The sequence below is a fragment of the Balearica regulorum genome, chromosome 7 (genome assembly GCF_011004875.1).
Source record: "Balearica regulorum gibbericeps isolate bBalReg1 chromosome 7, bBalReg1.pri, whole genome shotgun sequence".
NCBI lineage: Eukaryota > Metazoa > Chordata > Aves > Gruiformes > Gruidae > Balearica > Balearica regulorum.
This window is the reverse complement of record NC_046190.1, coordinates 23086161-23108121: the sequence shown is the minus strand read 5'-3', so window position 1 is coordinate 23108121 and position 21961 is coordinate 23086161. Positions and strand designations below refer to the sequence as shown.

Below are 21961 nucleotides of genomic sequence, written 5' to 3'. Positions count from 1 at the left end.
TGTCAGTACCCTGCTGAAGAAGGACATATGCACAGCACCACTAGTAAGCCAGTGACCATTCTGTAATCCTCCATGGAAGAGCAAATTATGTGCAACACAGGAAGCCGTGCTTTAACAGTTGGCAAAAAAACCCAGAGTCAGCTGCAGAATTAGAGTTGACTTACATCCACTCATTTTTTTTCCTGATATGATGTTATCCCTGCTTTCTTTCAAAAGGGAATTCATTATACAATAAATGACGACAGCTTTTTCTGGACAGAAGCCATTCTTGCCATTGCAATGGAACTTTTATTTCAAATACATTCTTACAATAAATGCTGTATTTTGTTATACAAGTAGATAAATCCAAGAAACAAGAGATTCATGTATTCCATTTTAAAATATTGGGCTCAACTAAGCTGCAGCTGTTCCCATTTATTTCTTAAACCATCTTGGGGATTTTTCAGGGGCAATGGAAATAAAGATGTAACCCAAGTCATCTAGGTAATTAAATTAGGGTCCAAGGACATTTGCAGCACCACCATAGAAAAGCATATCTGCTCATTCTTCAGGCTCGCTGAAGTGTAGGGTGGCAGAAGTTTCTTTATAAACTCAGAAGTTTTTCGTTGAGAGCAATCTGTGACTGTGTGAGGTTTGCCAAGTAGGTTACCATCAGTAGGTCCTGAGAGGGGAAGAAAAAACAGTGATCAGAAATATTAACAAAGCTGGAAGCCTATTAGGGAGTTGCATTTTTAACACCTGTAAAACAGTTTACAGTCAGCTACGAGAAATATTGTTAGTCCTGAAAGTTCTACCCTGAGGAATGCTTCCCTTGCAGGAAGGTGGTTTTGGCATTCCTAGAATATGAAACACTGCTTGTGAAATTTTAACTCTGAGTTCATCCATGTTAACCAGGCAAGTCAAAGGGTATAAGCACAATTAAAAATTAGTTCTGCTCTTGCAGACTGTAGGTGAACACCACACTCAGAAACTTAGCTTTCGCTTTCTAAAATTCTGTTACAGAAATAAGGTAGCACACGAAAACCTTGTTCATGTCTTAAGTGTTACGTAAGGAGACAGAATTTCAGCTCAGGCAAAGGAAGCTGGCAAGTCATCGGTTATCCTTGAAATCCATGCTGCTTTAAGCTTGGTAATTCATATAGTCCAATTACTCTAAAAGAATTTGTGCTGGCTTCCAGATTACTTGCATAATTCCTAAGTACTTTAAAACGTATTCTCTCATTTGCAGTTGCTTGCAAGATTGTCAGCTCCTTTATCCACCTTCAGCTCTTAAAACATCAAATTATTGACAAGAAAAACCAGTATCTTCTATTAACGTGTTTGTATGAACAGATAGATTATTTTGATCACAAATTTGTGTCTGTACTTTTTTTCAAAATTTAAATTTAACTAATTTTCAAAATTGCTGGCAACATGCTGAAAAAATTAGATGATGAACTTACATTGATATTGCTGTTCAACATCGTCTCAAAGTCCTCTGGTGAAATCTTTGGCACCTGGTTAATAAGATCCATCAGGAATCGCCCCACAGTGTTGTCAGCAGCCACTTTGCCAGACTAAGCATAAGAAATAGACACTTCAATGTGAGTAAAACTCAGTAAGTCTGTGGCCCAGAAAGAGAATATATAAAAAGAAAACCAAGATGCACAAGCTTACATGAAACTCATCTGCTGGCTAATAAAAAGCTGGCCTTACCAATACATCCTCTGCATACTGGAGCACCATGGTCAGGGTATCCTGAATCCTGGCTGACGCTGACCCCACCTGCTGTAAGTCACTGGACAAGCCAATCACTCGATTAGGGCTAAAACAAGTCTTCATGATAAGATCCACTGAAAGCAAAAAGAGAATCAGTGAAAAAAACTGACTGCCACAGAAGACAGCTTAGAATTTTCACCTTTTGAAGATCTTTTATGACATCTTCAGCGAGACAGTCTAATTCCCAGTAGAATGGCAATTTTACCAGGGTAAAAAAATGCATTTAAGCAGTGTCACAACAATGGTTATAACCAAAATAGGAAAAAAACATTCACCTCCTATCCGCTCCGTATCATAATAAACATATTTCACTGTTAGAGGTGTGAACATCACGCCCATAGTTTTACCAGGGACTCCCATTGGGGCACTAGGAAAAAAAAATAAAAAAAAGACAAAACATTTTCAGCGTGGGCATATTTAAGGGAGGAAGTAACCTATTTCCGTCTCAATGATCTCTGTTAGCACTGAAGCATGAACACGAGTAAGTTACTCATTCTCACTAAAATCAGCAATATTAAGACCAAGGATAACTGAGGACAGGAAATCAGTCCTAGCATTCTATTAATTGCTCATTTTCATCCAAGAATATTCCTAGCTGGTCTGATGTTTGTTAGCATGAACGTGTGAAGAGCTAAGTACTACCTTCTTAGCCACAGTTCCTTCTTGCTTATAGAGCAGGTATTCTTCTATCCTGAAATACTCCATGCTGAGAAATCACTTAAGGAACATAAATATGGCAAAAATTCAAGTACAAAGCACTCTCAACACCTTTATTCTCCCTATTATTCAAAGTATTTGAAGTTCATTTATGCTTTAAGTAAGTGAGATGTCATGGAACAGCTTCTTTTTGAAGATGCACAGTCAAGAAGCAGTAGACTTCCACTACAAAGAAAAGCTGAAGTTTTATCCTTAAGGAGGAAAGCTCTTCAACCAGTACTGGGAAGAACACTGAGGTAGAATAGTTTCATTTCTCAATATTTAATCTCCATTATTAATTGATAAAAATGGAACAGGTTAAGGGGAAGAAAGACTGGTCAAGAAGATGGTGTTTCAATTATGTTTTAACTACACTAATCCTCCAACTTGTATAAATAAACTGCTGAGCAATAAAGCCCAGTGACTGCAGGCGAGCATTCAGTGTGATGGAAGTCAGTGACACTAATGCTAGCTATATGAATCCTGTACTATGTCACAAAGATGTTCAGAACAATGTTACAGTTAATTAAGTCACAATTCCCCACTCCAATGAGGTACCAGCTTATGAAAAGTTAGGTTTTTCAATTCAGGTCAAGATATTCCAATGGGAAGCAAGCCATAATCCCTAGCTCACTGCTGTGTTTTAGCTGCTGTGCAGTATTGTCCAAAAGGAGACCCTGCAGCCCACTGCATTTCTCATTACCCTCATGTGGCGTCTCAGTAATTCAGACAGCTCCCCTCCCAGAAATGCAGCATCCAGAGTACCTGACGTAGGCTTTAATGCTCATGCGTGAATTCTGGAGACTCGTGTCCACAGTGAGGTGGATTGGATTGTGCGCTTCCCGGCTGTAATATTCATGGATCAGGACAGAGTGTTCTGTGATGTCATGACCCGTTGCATACCTTCAAAAGAGCACACGTTGAGGAGCCATTCTTCCAACATTCAAATGCCCAGTGTTTGGTGGTGTTGGTATTTAACAGGTTTGTATCCTAAAACGCTGATTTCCAAACACTGAGCTGCAGAAGCATGCTAAACCTATGTATTTTAACTAGGAAATTTGTAGTTTTGTTGTCAGCTGTCCAAGAATTGTAGGAATCACAAACTGAGCACACACATGACTGAAACATGCACAGGGCCAGTGTTGTAGTACCAGCCATAAAGAATCAGTACAGTTGACTTCAGACACCCAAGATTCAACGATCTGTCACTATGGTCTGGACCAACTCTTTATTTCTGTGTAAGCCAAAGCATGCCAAACAAATTTGGACCAATCAAGTAGATCTTCCCCAAATCAAACATCTCCCTGCAGGAGGTAAAACTTGTTAATCTAGCTCCTTTAGCTGCTCTGCAATTAGCTTCTCACATGCCCAGGAAAGCTCCTGTCATTAGAACTGTACTTTGCTGTGCCATTAAAAGGTTGTTGAGGAAGTTTGGTCCACAGGAACAGAACTAAGCTGTTATGTAGGACTGAAGCACGAAAATATTAATGAAGCTATCTATCCACACCCTCACAGACTGTTCCCATAACACCTTGCTGATCTTGCTTAGTGTCCCCCACACAAGTACTTGCACCTTTCCTCAGTAGAGAACTTCTGCGTGCTCAAGATATCACAGATTCCTCCTGAGGCCTTCGGTACTTGAAACTACTCTTTTGCGTTCTCCCTCTTTTCTAACCAGATATCTTCTGTGGTGCAGGTTGTATTACAGGTGGCTAAGTTCTTCTAACAAATCTGTGCAAGTATTCTCTAACTCATCACTCCTCTGTGATACCTTTTCTAGATAGAAACAAAACCAAACCCTGTAAGTCTCTAATACTGTCTCTTCCTATTATGATTTGCAGCACTTTTATAACTCACTCTATAACAAGAGCTGCCTGATCTTAGCGTCACAAGCATTAGTGCTTCTGCTTCTCAACCTGTGACAAGGAGAATTACGTATTTCAGGTAGTTTAAGGGACCAACACAACTGCTTGCATGTTCTTGCGGAAGGAGAACTTACCAGCCCAAGATGATCTCGCTAGGAGACACCTTCTTGTGCAACTCATACATGTTTTTTGCAAATTCCATATCGACTGCCACCTGAGAAACAGAACAGGCCCAGGTCAGCCGGCTACAGGGATGCTTAACTCTGAGCTGCGGCCAACGCGGGCCCAAGCCCTAACACCGCCCTCGGGGGGAGCGCAGGGGCCGCCCCCGTCGGCGGCGGCCACCCCGCCCGAAGACCCGTCGCCTGCTCTGCGGCACAGTCCGGGCGGCCTTGGCCTGCTCCGCCCGTCCGCCCGCCACCGGGGCCGCCTCCGCGGGGCGGCGTGCGGTCCCGCGCTCCGTACCTCATCCTCGGACTCGTTGTGAGGGACGGAGAAGCAGTTGGTGACCTCCACCGAGTGCTTGTCCACGGTCCCTGCGGGAGGGCAGCGCGGTTAGGGGGGCGCCGTGGGGGCGGCGAGCTGCTCGCCCCCAGGCTGGCGGCGGGCGGGGCGGCGGCTCTTACCTAGCAGCGTCCCGATGACCCGCGCCGCGCCCTCGTTGCGCCGCTCGAAGCTGTCCACGATTGAGGCGAGCACGACCGGGTGCAGCCGCACCACGCGGCCGCCAGGGAAGGGGCCCGAGAGCGCGGCCGAGAGCGGCGCGGCTGGTGGCGGTACCGGGGTGGCGGGCGGAGGCGGTGCAGCGGTAGGGGGTGGAGCGTTTCCCGCCGGCGTGGCGGGCGCCGCCGTCGAGCTCTGCGCCGGGGCCGCCGCGGGAGGAGCCGGAGTCGGAGTCGACGCCGAAGCAGGCGCTGTCGCCGCCATTTTGCAAGAGAGAGAGGTTGGGGGGGTGTCCGCGCCGGCAATAATTGGCTGGTCTGAGCGTCTGTCACGCAGCGCTACCTTCCCATTGGGGGAAGGGTGTGCTAAGGCCCTCCTGCTATCTATTAACCAATCTGGGGAGAGCGATGAGGGAAGACGGTCTGATTGGAGGAAGAGCACACCGTCTGTGACTGACGCTTAAGTCTTGTTCCCACCCTCTCGGGGCCGTAAAGTTTTTCGATTGGGTTCTTGCATCCCCAGCCTCCGTGCCTATCTGCTCTCTCATTTGCTGGCATCGCTCTTGCCTCATGTCTGTCAGGGCGGAAAGGCCTATTTATCGGCTGTGGCGCTGCTAGTCGCTCCGCTAGTTGCTAGGAGAAGGCGGGGTTTATGCTTGTGTGGGCAGCGCCGAGCACTCTCTCTGGCGGGGGGCGGGCTCGGGTGATGCCAAGTATGACGTAGAGAGCAAGTGCTTGGATATAATTTGCCTATTACTTGTACTGCCTTGAGCATTCACTCTCGGCCAACGAACCTGCGTGGGTGTGGCAGGTATGGTAAATGAAGCACGTATGCTTTTGGTAGTGGTAAGGTGACCGGATTCCTTTGGAGCTTCCTTTTCCCCTCTGTGGCCGTGTGCTCGCAGCTGTTATCTTAACAGTTGTAGCAACATAGTTACAGATTTGCCTCTAAGTGTCTTCCTTCAGAACCTTTTATCTCAGTTTTTCATATTAGTTTGACAAAATTTAAGGGAGAAGTTCAGTTACCTTTGAAATGTTTGGATATTTTTGGTCTTGAGCTGTTCTTTTTGCACAAGTAAACTGTTTGTATACACATATATAAACTGAAAGATCCAGAAGCATCACCTCCTTGTAAAATGGTTAGTCCAGTGAAACTGCACCAGTCAAAAACTGCATTGGTTCTCTGGCATCACTTGATCTTTGACATCACTCGATCTTTGGCATCACAGCCTGTCAGATGGCTGTTGGAGTAACTGGGAATGTTTCCTGGTAGTTGTTGCCCAGGTGTAGCAGAGAGAAAAGTGCAGTGATGGTTACAATCTCAGGTGCAATCACCTTCACTCTTCCATAGATCCAGTTTGGGTTCCTGATACACACTTTCCTGTATTTGGGTTAACAGTTAAAGGCATTTTAACATAAAACCCAAATTTATCATGACTGGTAGCTTTTGGAGTTTTCTCTGCTTCATTAACTGATGGGTGAACATCATCAGTTGACAAACAGTTTCAACTCAGTCATTGAAGACGGGGTCCTGAGTATAAAAGGAGCAGCTCAGTAAAAAAGATAATTTATTCTACCCATGTGCTAGCAATTTGCTGCTTTTATGTAAGTGGGGAATACCTGTCAAAGCTACAAAGGAAAGCTAATGCATGGGAATGCAAGCAGATTTTTATCTCTTCATGAAAGCACTTCCTATTCTGTGGACCAGTAAAAACTGGATCTTCTATTAGGCTTTCCCTGCACAGCCTTCACTTCTTGTAGGTGTGCCTGGGTCAAATTGCATAAAGCTTGAAAACGTTCCTGTTCCTGGAGCTTTGATGTGTCATTAACAAGTCTAATGTCTGAGGCATTCTTGTTAGAGAGCAGTTGTTTGATCTCATTTTTTGTTTGCATCAAACTACTGTTGGTGCTTAGTTTGACATAGTCAGCTGCAGATTCAGGTGAAGCAAGCAAGGCTCTTTAGGATCTCCCCATCACACCTTTAAATTGGCATCTTTAGAATTGGGCAGCTTAATATGGACCCGCAGTTGTGCTTCAGAAATGGCAACTGCAATAACCTTTTTTTAATACTGCTGGACAGAGTGCCAGATAGTGTATGTAGTGAGTAAAGATGGATAGCCTGTATCTCAAAAGTCAAAGATCAGTGGTTGGCTTATACAAAGGCCACTTAATACAAAGATTGTATAAATCTTTTTGTCTAACGATAAGAAAATCAATCGTGACAGTGCTTGGAGCAGATGTGTCAAGCTACAAAACTGTTTTTCTTTGCTGAATGACTAGTGAAAAATAGAGACCTTCATAATTACTAGTGTTTCACAAATTATCAGTTTACTTTTAGAGGACACACATTAATGGTGCCTATCGTTGAAAACTTAGCATCCATCTAGTGAGATGATTACGATGTTTAGATACTACCCCATTACAGTAAAATCTGTCTGCCTAGTGGAGAAACAGAAGACACATTTGCATGTGAACATGGATCAGCATGGTAGCTCAGGGCCTTCTGATTTTACATCTTTCTTTGCTTGGTTTCCCTGCATCTGACTTTGGTGGTGAATATAATTAACCTCCTAGCTCTGCTCTTGTATGATTTCTCTTTATAGTCCTTACATGACTGAGTCATTATTATTGCATTTACTGTCATGTCAGCTGCATTTTCACAGATGATGTATAATTTCTTTATCAGTAGCTATCTTCGCAACATGCTTGTATTACTGGAAGCTACATCACTTCTTGCTCTAAGGAAAAATATTTCTTGCATTGCATTACAGGTAAAATATTTATGATTTATTTCATTCTTCATCTCAGGATGTAGTTTCATCTGGTTAGTTTCATGGGATTGAATCCAACATTTTTATTCTATTATCATAGGAATAATTTTCTATTGTGCATTCTGTCTAAGAAGTTAGTAGGGTCTTTCAGTTGTTTCTGCCAAGAGAAAAATCAGTCACTGAACATTTATTTTATATAATCATGTTTATTTAGGGAAGAAAATAATATCAGATCTCATTTTCCAAATAATTTTGGGATCATAGGACAGTTCCCTGCCTGGAACTTCCAATCTGTGTCTCCAGCCTTCATTATGCTTACATAGCTCCCACTTCACCTTCTCACATAGTCAAGCTACCAGCACTTTTGTTGTCTATTGGTTATCTGTGTTTTTCAGGATCTGTATGTTCTACCTTCTTTCCAGGACTTTTATATGATGTAGTCATGGGCAGTGCTTTCATTTTTTTGTTTGTTTGGGGGTTTTGGTGGGGTTTTTTTGTTGTTGTTTTTCTATTAAAAAAAAAAAAAAGTTCCCATATTTAGTCTTAATGGTATGTCTTAGATACTCATCTGCTTCCCATGTATTTGGGATTGCCAGTAGATGAAAGACAGCTGTTGGCAGCAGCCAATTCCCAGAGTAATGCATCAGCTGTTTCAGCTTCATATTAGCAGGAAGGATTCGAGCCCTTCAATGTTTTTGCATAATGTTTTCTGGGACTACCTTAATTATCGGAGAAATAACACTGACACATGGGACTACTGAGGTAATGCTAGAGTGAAAGTCCATATACTACCAAAAAATCATGAGGTGTAGTGTTAGTTGCATACCATACTTACATAAGAATGTATCTGCTCTAAATTTAGAGTGGCAATAGAAGTTACCATCAGGTGTTCAAAAATAGCACATTGGGGACTGCCATGTGCTTTTTAGTCACTGTGGAAATACAGAAATCCAATCTAAAGTAAAATAACTTGACAGAATAACTTGCAGTGAAAAGTAACAGAGAAATGTACACAGGCTGGCATACTTAGGGCAACGGATCCTTTCATGATCAAAGTTTTGCACTCATTAATGAAGGGAACATAGAGACGTGTACTGCACAAAGGATGGCTGCGAAATAAAAAAAGTAACTCCAAACCCTAGCAAACCCCAAATGGTACAAACTAATTGGCTCAGACAAGTGTTGAACATTATAAATTTAAATGTTTAAATATGTCCCAAAACAATTTATTTAGCTGTTTGTGATTCTTGTATGTACTAGTTCCATTGCTTCTGACGACCAGCGAGAGATTTGTCAAAAAAGAGCTTTGCATCCGCTATTACCTAGTTCTTTGTACTGGCTGCAGGATATTCAAACACCCATGTCAGGGACTAAGGCTGGTCAAATAATAATGGAAAAGCTTACAAGGCATAATCCCTATGCAGACATTGCCGCATAATACAACTGCCATACCACAATTTGTTGAGGAAAATCAGAAATATTTGACAGCGATACCCCAGCTTACGTGCGTATATTGCAAACATTTGTGTAAGGAGAGATGTTGCTAGACATTACTAGACCAGTCTCCTGGTTTTTGGGCCAATTGTGTATGAGGCATTTTTTGTCATTTTATGCGTTTAATGACAAATCACACTGTGCAGATCATCATGAATGTTTCAGATACGCAAATAGAAAGACGTAAAAAAATAGTCTTACCTGAAGTGTGTAATTGCCTAGGTTTTGAGAATGTAAGAAAAATGAAAGAAAGGAAATAAAAGGATTAAAATAAGAATAATCTATGTGGGACACGGGGAAAAATATTTGGGAAACATGAAACTTCTTGACATGTGAGATTAATGGCCACTGAATGATAGGAGATGGTGCGGCGGCTTGCAGAAGGCAGACCCAGAATAAGTGCTTACGTGCCTGAAAGGCGCTCTGCTTTTCTTTCCAGCAAGATCAATTGATCTAATAAAAGGTACTGCCTCTCCTGCCAGCCAGGAGAACAGTAATTCATCCAGGTGTTTTGTGGAAAACCTTGTTGTGCTGGCCTTCCAGGGATAGATGCGGGAGTCTCTTCCTGGCTCTGTATTTCCAGTTGCCTTTTGCAGACCGAGAGCCGGCTGTGCTTTCCCTCCGTGACAGGAGGTCACGGCCCTAGGGACGCCAGGGCTTGAGCTACCGGTGTGCACCCGAGCGGGCCGGTTGGGTAGCGCGGCCGGGTCGGACCAGGTCCCGCGGGGCTGCAGCGGGCGGCTCCCGCAAGATGGCGGCAGGCGCACACGCACCCGCGCTGCCTCGTACCGGAGCATTGGCTCCAGCCCCTTTGCCGTGCTCTGAAATCATTGCCTTTACATGAGCTTCATGCTTAATTGGATTTACTGATTATTGCTAAGAGATGCAATTTTATTTTCTTCTGATACTAAAGTAATTAGATAGGCATGAATACAAACCACATCCTCTTTATCACTTAATGCTAATTAATGAGTGACTTAACTCTGCCTGGTTTGAAGTAAGTAGCATAAGTGGGAATTTGTGCATAGTACTCTTTCCGCCAGTATTTGTTAGACATATTTGACTTGCCAGTTTCTTTTTTCTGTTGATAAAATTAATGTAGAATCAATGAGGTGAAATTCATTAATTTTACCTGAATTCTACCTTAATTCTTCTGTGCCATTTCACATGAGAATGTCACAGAGAACTTTACTTATGCATGTTATGGTGGTGCAATCCTAAAATGTGCTCTGCAACCCCAAATTTTACTGAAATATATGGTAATTAAAGTTATTTTGGATCTTTGATGAGAGCACAAACTCTTCAACCTCTCAGGTTGTGTCATTATATTATATCACATTCTTCCTGCCTACCCCATGCAGTGAGAACTGAAGAAAACCTACCTATTACTCCTGGCTTTGTTTTTTTCCCTCAGGGAGTACGGGGCAGAAGTGTGGTAGCACTACTATCCTTTCTGTGTAATCAACTTGAATAAGTAGTCTCTGGCCAGCAGCCTTTAACACAGTGTCCCTTTGGTAACTTGCTGCTACCGTGCTTGGTTTAAAAGCATTAGTAACAGAGCAGTGTTGTGTCCTTGAATACCTACTGGCATCCAAATAACATGAAATGTAATGTCACTGGTAGCAGATAAGTGTGAAAGTTCTTGTGCAGGCAGATTTCAAATACTAAAATTTTCTAACACTTGTAACAGCTAATGTACCCATGTGCTACTTGTTGGGAAAATAATCTCTTCTCCCAGTCTCTTGTTCTTATAAAATCACTTTACGGCTTTACTTCTCTTATGAGTAAGCACGTGCTTTCCTTGGTATCATTAACAGCATGGGTTGAAGTCACCAGTTTCCATACATTTGAGCCCAGACCAAAATTGCATATGTCCCCAGAAGCACTGAGCTAGATGCTAGACCTTTGGCACTGGCACTGTTATCTATGTCACTCAGCACAAACATTTGCTTTGGTGTCTTGAGATGGAACCTCATGCAGAAGTGAAGTAACTAGACTGGAAAATACATATTTCATTTGAAAATGTAGGGAAGCCTGCTGAGAGATAGAATGGCAAAAATGTTGTTATTTTGTGAACTCCAAGGATTATATGATTTTTACATTACCAGAGTCTGACAGTGTTGTCTGTCCTTTGACAGCTCTGCGCTTTTTTTTTCCTGTATGAGGCACCTACATCACAATGTGTTGGATGAATAAGGGGGCGATGAGGGAGAAGGTAAGAAGATAATCATTTACATACAGAAATGGGAGCTGAAAAGAAACAGTGGTAATAAAATCTAGGGGACAGTTTCTGTGTAGGAGCCTGGGAGACCTGAGGGCCCATTGCAATTCTGCTACTGGGATCTTGGGCAATGTTAAGGCAAGTCATCCATATAACTGAAGTAATGACAGAGGTCTGCTTTGGGTAGTGTCTTAGCTCTTTCAATGTGAGGTATTTGATAACAACTAAATAGTAGTATTCTCCTCCTGTCTGTGCCACTGACTTTGGGGAAGTCATTTAACATTTAGATCTCAGCTTTCCACTTCTGCAAAATATGACTAATGATATTGTAGCGGCTAGGTTTGTATATAGGACATGCACAGTCTGCTGAGGAAAGGCAGGAAAGACCTTACTGTTTGAGGAAACAGCTTTGAGAGGAAGCTGAAGAGTGCATTTCCTGACCCAGAAACTGTGCACTTCGGAGAGGGAGGAAGTGTTCAACTAGCCTAAGCAGGAGGAGTACAGTAACTGTCTCTGTACTGTTTTCCAGTAATAAATGGAAATAATTCTTTAGCTGAGGTGAGTTCATGCTGCTGAGACCTCAGGTGTAGCAGCAAAATTTGATTACATTTTGTATCAAAACTGTTCATCGTGAAAGCTTGGACTATACTATAGTATTTGCAAGGACTGCTTTTGCTAAATGCTGTTCTAATCTATCTATCTGTAGCACTGGCATATAAATTCACCTTCTATATTCAGTTTGCCACTTTGTCTTTCTGCATCAGAAAGCATGATACAGCATTGGCTGAATGAACTGCATAGGGCTGGTTGGACTGGTCTGCACAAATAGAGAATTGATTCCAAGCTGCCCAGTATCCAGCTGAATCACAAGCCTTTACAGCTCTGCTCAGCTTGAGTTATTGTGGCAGATAGGGGAGTACAAAACAATTAATTAGGCTGTTCAGGTGAGATTTCCAGCCCCTTCTGAAAAGTCAAATTTCTGTTTGTAGCTACAACTTCACAGCTAATTTCTTTAATCCAGTGTAATTGGACCTGAAAAGTTCCGAATTTCCAGAGTTGTTTTTAGATGTTCTGGAGATTTTCTGTTCTAATTTTCTCGAACATTTGGGATTTGCCACTTACTTTTCTGAATGACATCCCTTTGCATCTCTTTTTTGCATTGGAATAAACAACAAGAGCTGATCTATCAGTCACTTATTTCCATAGCTGCTAGTGAGGCTGCCTTCTGCCAATGGCAAAATTTAAGGGAAATATCCCTCACCATGCCCAGTCATCTTCCCTTAGCTAGATCTGTCTAGAAATCTTTCTTTTTCATTCTCTGCCTTCTGAAGTCTACAGTGGATTCTGTCTCTCTCTGAAAATACTGTAAAACTTCTCTCCCAGGTGCTTTTGTTGTTAGGCATTTTCCTTACCAAATATGAATAAATTGTCTCATTTTTAAATGTGCCGGTATCTTACACTTCATTATTACACACCTTGGGATATTCTGTAGAGTTCATTAACAGAATGGTCAGGTTCAGTAAGTACATCTTATCTTAAATACAGTGGAAGTCACAACTTCTTGCATTTTTATGTCTTGTCCCAGTTTAGCAAATCCCTTCCTCATTTCTGAAAGAAAAGATTTTTGAATGGTAGGAAAAACCTACCCAGAAAAAGACATTGCTTTGACTTCCTACTAAGAAGTCTCCCAATGGCTTTAAAATATAAGAATATATAGGTGTTGCAGCCTTACTGTTCAGTTTTCATTCCTCTTATACCTTATTTGATGTTTTAAAAATTAGGTAGCCAAAAAGTTACTAGGTGATACTTTTCTAATAACTTCTGGCCAAGGGACAGACGCATGAGTAATATTTCCATAGTCTATCTTCTGGCCTGGGTGACTGCCTGTGTTTGGAGCCTGGACTGTGTATATTCTCTCTGTGGTCAATGGTAAGAGAAGTACCTCCAGAAGGCAATTCAATCACCTTGCAAACGTATAACATAGATGCTAATAGTTGCCTCTTAAGGCAATTGTATTGATTGTATGGAGAGTCTACAGAGCTTAGATGTCTAATGTAAGCATCTAATTTACCTGCTTAATGCAAACCATCTGAACACAGCCCTAACCTGTAAAAACAGGATGACAGCACAAAACAAAGAACTGAGGTGTCATTGGCTTGTGATAATACTGGCCAGCAGTGGGGCAGCTGAATTCTGCGTATTTGGGAATGAAAGGGAGGCTGGGCTAGCAGCGTGCTTTTCCGTTCTTGCTTCTGCACTCTAATCACCATACTCTAGTTCATGAATGCATTCTATCTCATTCTGAGCATGCTTGCCCCTATGGCTTTGAATATTTCTTGTCTGTATAGCTCAAAAAAAAAAAAAAAGGTTTTATCTCTGTCAAGGGACTATTTTTTGGGGGAAGGGCTTTGTTTGTTTCTGTATTTTTTTACTTTTAAAAAATATTTTTAGTTTTAAGAATTGAAGAAGTAATTACAAACAGAAGAACAGAAGCTAAAGACTTGTTTTGGGGGTAGCACAGCATCACTCCAGCAAAATGAAAGTCTAGAGCATTGGACTTAGAAACTGTCAGAGTGGGAGAGGTTAGACACACATTGCGTCCAGTGGAACCGAGTCAAATTTTACCTCAGTCCCTGCACTGAGTCCTGTATTGGCTGATGTTGCCTTAAGAGATACCTAGTCTGTAGGAAACATTAAACTTAGGGGCATAGATGAAATATTGGTCATCTGAACTGAACATAGCCTAGAGTCTTTCTGCATCAGAGTAAGATATGGATAATAACACCACCTTGCTTTGCAGGAGAATTATGGAGACAATTATTTTAGTTTGTTAGAAGCTCGGATATTCTGTCCTGGGAGATGTATGAGTACTGTAGATAAATAGAGGGAGTGAAAAAAGCTTCTCTGTATTTCTTCTGTAAAACATTTTTGAGGCTGGCGGTCTGCAACCTTTCAGCAGTGTTTAAATTCACTCTCTTGAAAAGAAAAGCATCTAGCTCTCTGTGGTACCATTTGCTGTTTCCCAGTTTGAAATCAACTAGTAGAACCCCAGAGGGTTTCTCAAACAGCTGACCATTAAACACAGTCAGGAACAAAGATCAATTGAAAACACATTTAGATTTAAGCTTCCTGCCCTGCTTTTAATTTCTTCAAATCAGCATTGGGAGTTATTACCAGTTATGATCAGTCTGACCTATTATTTGTTCTGTGGATTATTCATATAAACATTCAACTTCAGGGATGCCCAGCTGCTTTCTGGTGTTTTTTAATTATTATTTTTTTAATATCTTCCAAATATTCCCAAAGTTATCAAAGGATTATGGTTTTAAATGCAGAAAACATGTTAAATAGAAACACGTTATTTGAAACAGAACTATATTTATGAGTCTAGGGGGAGTTTGCAACTCACTTTGCAAGCAGAATTTGGGTCATGGCACCTTAAAGCTTCAGTAGCTTTCTTGAGTCTGGGATATGGATTTGTGGCAACTTAAATTATTATTTCTGTTCAGATGGAGCTATACAGGCACAAAAGGATATATAGCTCCAAAGAGTTTGCTGTTCAGATAGAAATCAGGAATAGTCAGTGGTTTGGCTGAGCTTACTTATGCCTTTAGGGGACAGGAGGGGAATCCTAATGTAGTTTGTAGCAACCTCTGGGCATTAAAATGACTGAAGCACCTGCAGTTCTGTCCATGGCTGTTCTGAGCCCTGAACTCTTTCTCTTGTGTAAGGTGCCATGCTACTGTATTGCCACCAGAAGCGTGATGCCAAACACATCGTTTTGTTGGAAGTCTTGCAATAATTGCTGGTTTTGGCTTTGGGTGTTGTTTCTTTCTTTGCCTTTTTTTTTTTTTTTTTAGACAAGCTACTGTAGTCCTAAAGTGATAATATCAGCTTTTAGAGTTTTGTATTATGCTTTTAATTCTCAATGTTACAAAAGAAAGTTATGACTATAGGAATGGTGTGTCAAGCAAATATTGTTTTGTCAATATGCAAAAACTTTCACCCACTTTCACAATTTTGGAGATCATTAGATAAGATGCTTGAGTGTTGAAAGCCGATGGCGATACAGCATCACTATCAAGAAGAAAATAATAATTAAAACACAAACATACATATGTTTGTGTTATATATGTTAGAAGAAATATATTGGCAAATACATTGCAATGCAGATATACTCAAAATAGTTCAGGCATGAGAAGCCCTAAGGCCAACTTAGTACAGCAGCTTCCCTGGACTAATATACCCTTCACAGTGGGGCCACTTAATTTCTGTGCTCAGTCTGCTATATTCTTTCCCATAACCAAGCTAACTTGCTCAGGTACCACAGCCATCACTGTACAGCAATGTTTGTGATGCAGGCATATAACTTCACAGACAAATATGTGAGAACAAACAGCATCCCCAGTAGAGATCCCAGGCTCCAAGTCAGTATGCTAAATCTTTTTAAGGGAATAGCATTTGTGATAGCTTCAATATACAATAGGGTGTTCCTTATGAATAATGGTAGCCTAGAGCCAGCTAATTATATTTGCAGGGTGGTTTCCCTAAAAAGCAGATGTTGGACAGATGGTAGTCAAACAATCAGTCATGCCACCATCTACAGCAAGTCCAAGGGCTGTGGGGAAAAAGGTAGTGTGTTGAACATACTTCATTTCTGTGGGAGCCTTGTACTTTTTTACAGGTATACAAAGGCTCACAGAAATATGTAAGTTTTTGGTTAAGAATTGTAGAGCTGCTGATGGTTGGCTACAGCAAGTTAGCAAAGCTTCACCTTGATGTGCTTGTTACCCTTGGGTGTCTGTGAATCCTATAACAGAACTCTCCAAAGGTGATGAGACTACACGCTAGCCAGAGCTTCACAGAAACCTTTTTTAGGCTGCAACACTTCTTGCTTCTCTTTTTATTACTTTTCCTTGAAAACTTTTATTTTTGTGTGCTTTTTTTCAGTCTGCTTTCTCATGGAAGCTCTCTGTGCTGTTATGTTTCATATCAATAGCATTGGAAGATTATCACTTCAACAGAAAAATGTTGTTGAATATTCTGTTGCCACTGAGGTACTCAAAGCAAATACAACCACCTGCGTAGATAGTGACTTGTAGCATAGTCCAGTATTTAACAGGGCTTATGTAAGGTAGTGTTCAGTCTTTATCATTTTTGTTCAGCATGGGAACTAGAATTGTATTTCCTATGTAATAGCAAGCCTTTCCTAAGTCACAATTCTGATCATGGATTCATAACAGTACTGATTTTACTTAAAAACGCATTTGTTTTATCAGCTTTTTAAGTGCTATGTCCAGGAGTAGTTCTTTGGGGTTTGGGGTATAACTTTTGCAAAGGCTTAGAACTGCTTCATTAAAATGAAATCTTTGATTTCCATTGCTCTTTAATCAAATGCAAACCAGAGCTTCCAGGGATTGTAGGGGATTATAATAATGTCTCAAGTTGAATTTGGCTCTTTTGCAGCCCATCAAAAGAAGTTGTCCTTGACAAAAACAATATTTTAAATATCTGCTCACCACCAGTACTGGAGCCAAAAGGTTCCTATTTCATTTGGCAAAATACCTTCCCAAGAACAAGAGTGAGACTTGAAGCAGAGCCAAAATAAGCTCTAACAGATGCTTAGCCTAGAAAGCACTAGACTGAATGGCTAAAATTGTTGAAAGAGTATACAGGAAAAGGGAAGGGCAGCTAGCTGGTTCTGCTTCTGACTTGCTGTGTGGGCAAGCTGCATCCTTTCTGTCCTAGCACTCTGCTAACTAGAGGACCTACCTTGTCTGTCTGCCACCTCACTTCAGCTTCTGGGGCTTAATCCATTCCTTGCTGTGAGTATTGCTGTAGTCAACAATAGACCTCCTTCTGTTCATAATAGCTGAGGAGTCTAATCTTGGCGTTTCCTAATGGACTCTGTTTAGCTTGAATAGCAAAAACTTTTTGAAACAAGAGGTTCTGCTGTGGCCTTCCATTCACGCTTTCCATAATACATCTAATACTTGAGCTTGCAAAAAAAAAAAAAAAAAAAAAAAAAAAGAAAAGATTTTCAGATGCTAGTGAGGTTTGAGAATTGCAAAAGCTGTGTGTCTGTGATGACTGAGGTTGACCTAATTGGCCACACAGTCCTCCTTTCCTTCCAGGCTGGTTCTGGCCTTTATCTGTCCTCATATAATGCTGTCTTTGCTCTCAGGTCAGTGAGAAAGTTAGTAACTTTCTTGGTGTCTTTTCTGTTAATGGAAAGGAGTGTGGGACTCTGAGGCAAGGACAGAGCAGGACAGTGGAGGTCAGCAGTTGGATTGGTTCAGGTTGTTGTAAAAGTAGTGCCTGATGATGCTGTTCTGTGGCAATTTCTGTGAAACTACAGCTTAAGTTAGTCATTTTCCAGTTCCTGGCAGTGAGAGGAGGTGAGGACAAACAAGCTAAACAGCTTTCCTGGGGTACAGAGGTGCCTGATCCATAACCAGAACTTGAAGTCCTGTGTTCTTAAGTCAGACTGTAGTCACAGATATCACCAGGATATAAACAGCTAATTGCTGCTCTTCTGGAAACAGTCAGTCAGATGGCTTTGTTCAAGTTAAGAAATACCAAGCTCAGTGCTCAAGGGACAAACTAAATAAATGCTGGTTGTGCTGCAGTAGAGGTTGGGACAGATTCTCATCTCATTGACTTTGATGCATGCCTGGAGTAAGCTTTCTATCTGGTATAATTGATACCAGGGTGTCTTGTGAAATTACAATTTTATAGAGCTTGAGGCAGAGAGGAGAGCAAATGGCAAGGATAGCAGCCCTGTTCATAAATCTCTAAATTCAAAGAAGAAGGTGTTTGTGTATGTGGCTTTATTTATTTATGTAGACTGCCTTTGACACTGGGTTTCTTCCCTAGGCCAAATTCAGAAGGAGCTTTGCCATGACTGCTCCTGTGAAGCCTGCACCCATGGAAATAACACAGTATGACTGATGCTCCTTTGCATAACCTACAGCATGGCTGAATCCAAGGAACAGGTAATCTCATTCCATAACTGTAACTCCTAATATTTGAAATCCAGGATCACAGTGGAGAATAGTAATGGGAGAAAGATAGATTGCTTAAAAAAAAAAAAAGTCATTTGCACTTAAAAATAGCCAGCGTATGCTTTCTCAGAAGCATGCTGTGCTGTGATATGATATATAACAAACTAAGATAACATTAGTGGCCAAAAAGTACTCATAATGAGCAGGAGATATCCTTTGGAAGGTGGTGTTCACATTGATTTCAATATCTTTTATCAGACAAAGGGAGTTCCAAAAGCACTGGCTTGGGCTTGTCACAATCCTGGTAAATTATTGTCCTGATAGTACTGTAATGAGGTGGTACGAGCATGGTGATAGCTGGCAAAGCTCTTGGCAAGTTAGGACCCAAGGGGAGCCATTGAAAATCTCAACTTAACTAAAAGCATCTGAGTCTCCCTAGAAGTCTTACTTTGTACTAAATATGTGGCAGCACTGTGTTACCAAGTGTGCATCTTGGGAAAGAGCACTGCCAGAAAATCTCTTTGCCAGTATTTCCTAGGAATCAGTTTGGTCACGTCCTGAACAAGCACTGCAAACTGCTTGGTTTGTATGGCTTGACTAGAGCTGCTTTTGGGGGACATTTGAGCTTTGATTTTGCTCACTGGTCCAGATCTTTAGAGGTCTGGTAGAAGAAGAGGCTTTCTCCATCCTATATTTAAAGAAACCTTAGTGGGTTGCTCTAAAGAACTGGAGTATTGGCTTCAGCTTCAAGTTAATGAAACCATAGCAACATGCTGTGGGATGCAGCAGTTGACAGGCTATGTATCAAGAATTGTTCAGTCTCTGTGAAAGTGGGAATAAACCTCCAATACCTGATTTTAAAGAACTCCTACAAGTTTGGCTAAGACTCTGCACTTAATAGTGAAGGGTCCAGGACATAAATAAACTATTCAGATTCCATCTAGCAGGAGCTAGGTGTGCTTGCTTTAATGTAACTGTAAGGAACTGTATCTTCACGGAGGGACTAAGCATAATCTGAAACCAGTTGTCTATAAGCATAGACAAAGTCACAACAAGAAAGACATGCTGATCATTGGATAGAAAATGCCATGAAAAAAGTTGGTGTCTCAAGGAGCAGGCATGTTATTCTCTGGGGAGGATTTTTTTTTCCCAATCTGGTTTGACTTCTGTTATCAGAGTGGTGATCTGTAAGCCCAGAGCACCATCTTTTAAAGGGTGTCTGTATCATTTACCACAATTTTTCTCTCCAGTTCATCTCTGACATTGTGAAACACTTCAATTCAACAAAACCTAAATTGCTGAGGTTAACTTCTTTGGTGTGTTTGTGGGTTTTTTGAGCGCTGCCCTTAGGAAGCCATCTGCAATGCCCCAAACACTTACTGATGCTCTACAAAACCAAATTACATGCAGTGTTTACTCGTTACCGTTATTGACTTGCGGTATTTCTGGCTCATAGGAAATCTTAGCTCAAGTTTATCCCGACTCAGAATACAACCAAAGCTTGCAATAATTTGCAAATCAGAAATTTTTACATACCCCCTTGGAAATTGCAGTTGCTGATTGAAATCACCTGTTTGCTTAGTACCCAATGAAGTGTTGAGCAAGGCAGAATAGCTGATTAGAATCTGGAAGATTGGAGGTTTCCAACCCAGAGCTTCTGCTTTGAGAGAAGTACTGGAAGCCCAGAAAGTCTGTGCTTTGCCTTCAGTTCTTTAGGTTCTAGGTTACCTTGGAAGAGAAGCATAAAAGCCCTTACTGTCTGTAGTCTTAGTTGGTGCACTAGATTACTAGACTAGAAATCAGAGTAGATAGGGCTTGAACAAATATGATTTCTTTTTAATTTTTTACTAGATCTGCCAGTGAGGTTCTACTTGCTGCATGGTCCTCTAGCAACTGGCGAAACAGAGGTATTGTGTGTACATAGAAGTATAACAGGATGTGCTGTGCTGTCCAAAAAGGTATCAAAAATCTGCTGGTTTTTTGTGTTTGTTTTATTTTAGGTTTTTTTTTTTTTTCCCTCTGAATTCAGAGATTTCAGCTATTTGATGCTCCTTTGTTAAATCAGATCTGTACTCCAGCTCTACTGATGCTTTCTGTATCCTGTATGTTTTTACTTGAAGAGGTGCTTGGGTTTCTCAGTTCTGCAATTGGGTTGAAATTTATCACAGATAAGTGCACTGGCAAATAGAGAAGAATTAAATGCAGCAATGCCCCTGACTTGGGATGCATGCTTGTATTGGGATCTGTGATCCTGTTCTACTCTCTGGTTTTGGTGTATGGGGCGGGAATGAGGAGGGTGATGACACTAATGCACAGACAAATATAAGGGTTGCTTTGCTATTGCAGCTCATAGCAAGGCAGGGTGTGCTTACGAAGTCTAGTATGACTCAAACCAATTTCTTTCTCAGTTTAAGAGAAGCTAATGACAAATGTGCCCATAAGCATTTTTTCTGATTATCTTCATGCAATTTATGGCTGTAAGTGGGAGATACCTACGTAAGGTCAGCTATTGTGTTGTGAACAGGACAATGTGTTTTAGGGTAGTGAAGTCCTTAGTGTGCTACCAGCTGATCTTGGTCCAACCAATAACAGAGTTTCAACTGCTTTTTGTTGATCTAAGACTTGCCCCTTGTATGAAAACTACTTGTGCTTAGCAGTCTCTAAAACATTACTTCTGAAGTATCCTGTTCCAATATAAGGATTTTTGAAGGCCTGGGCTTACTCATCTGAATCTTCTAAAGCATTGGTCAGGCTCTTCAATGTGTTCCTTGAGTGCTAGCTTAGTCAAAAGTGTACAAGTGTTCTCTACGTAAAATTGCAAGTATGTTTCCATGAAAAGCTGTCATACCTCCACCTGGCTATGTGAATATAACATCAGGGTAAGCCAGCTGGTGGCATTGCATTGAATTAAAACTCTGTTTCTGACTTAAGAGGAACCTGTCTTGAGGTTTTTGTCACTTTTTTTTTTTAAAATGGCAGTGTTTGTGTTGTGTCCTCTGTTTTAGCTGACATTTTCTGGTTTCAGTTTTGCTGGTGGATTCAGTGGTATTTCTGTCCTACAAAGATCAGTTAAGGAGTTCACCTTCCTTTATGTTGTAAGTAAATATTCTCATGTGGTGGGAGTTTAAGTCACTATTAGTTGTACCAAGGAAATAATGAGGGTTATATATCAGCTCTCTAGCTGTCTGTCCACATGACTGAAATAGATGAAAGTTGATGACTTTGTGTTATAGTAATTTTGAGAACTTTATTTGGGCAAGTGACCTTCTTTGTTGGGATTCCTTGCATCTGACAACTGTATGCAGAGCAAGCAAGTGAATAGGAATTACCATATTTGGTTGGTTTGGATTTACAGGCCAGTACCCTTGTCTCCAGTAATACACACTTGCAACTCCTTCTTGGCCATTGCAAGGAATGGGAAGATACTCTGCACCATGACGGTGTCTTCCCAAAGGAATAAAAAAAAGTTATCTAAAGCACCAAAACTAAT

At 41.2% G+C, this 21961-nt stretch overlaps 1 protein-coding gene across 2 annotated transcripts; it reads right to left on the bottom strand.

The window, feature by feature from the left end:
* Positions 1 to 246: 246 nt before the first annotated feature.
* EIF3F (eukaryotic translation initiation factor 3 subunit F) lies at positions 247 to 5265 on the bottom strand. 2 transcript variants are annotated; one of them, XM_075758497.1, is made up of 8 exons: positions 4946 to 5264; positions 4785 to 4855; positions 4454 to 4533; positions 3220 to 3357; positions 2034 to 2125; positions 1696 to 1832; positions 1443 to 1556; positions 247 to 661 (listed from the first exon to the last, which is right to left on the bottom strand). In XM_075758497.1, exons 1-8 carry the CDS (start codon positions 5244 to 5246, stop codon positions 584 to 586), a joined length of 1011 nt encoding a protein of 336 aa, XP_075614612.1. In that variant the 5' UTR covers positions 5247 to 5264; the 3' UTR covers positions 247 to 583. The 2 variants fall into 2 exon arrangements, with proteins under 2 accessions (XP_075614612.1, XP_075614613.1); XM_075758498.1 differs by lacking the exon at positions 3220 to 3357 and having other exon boundaries at positions 4946 to 5265.
* Positions 5266 to 21961: the final 16696 nt, after the last annotated feature.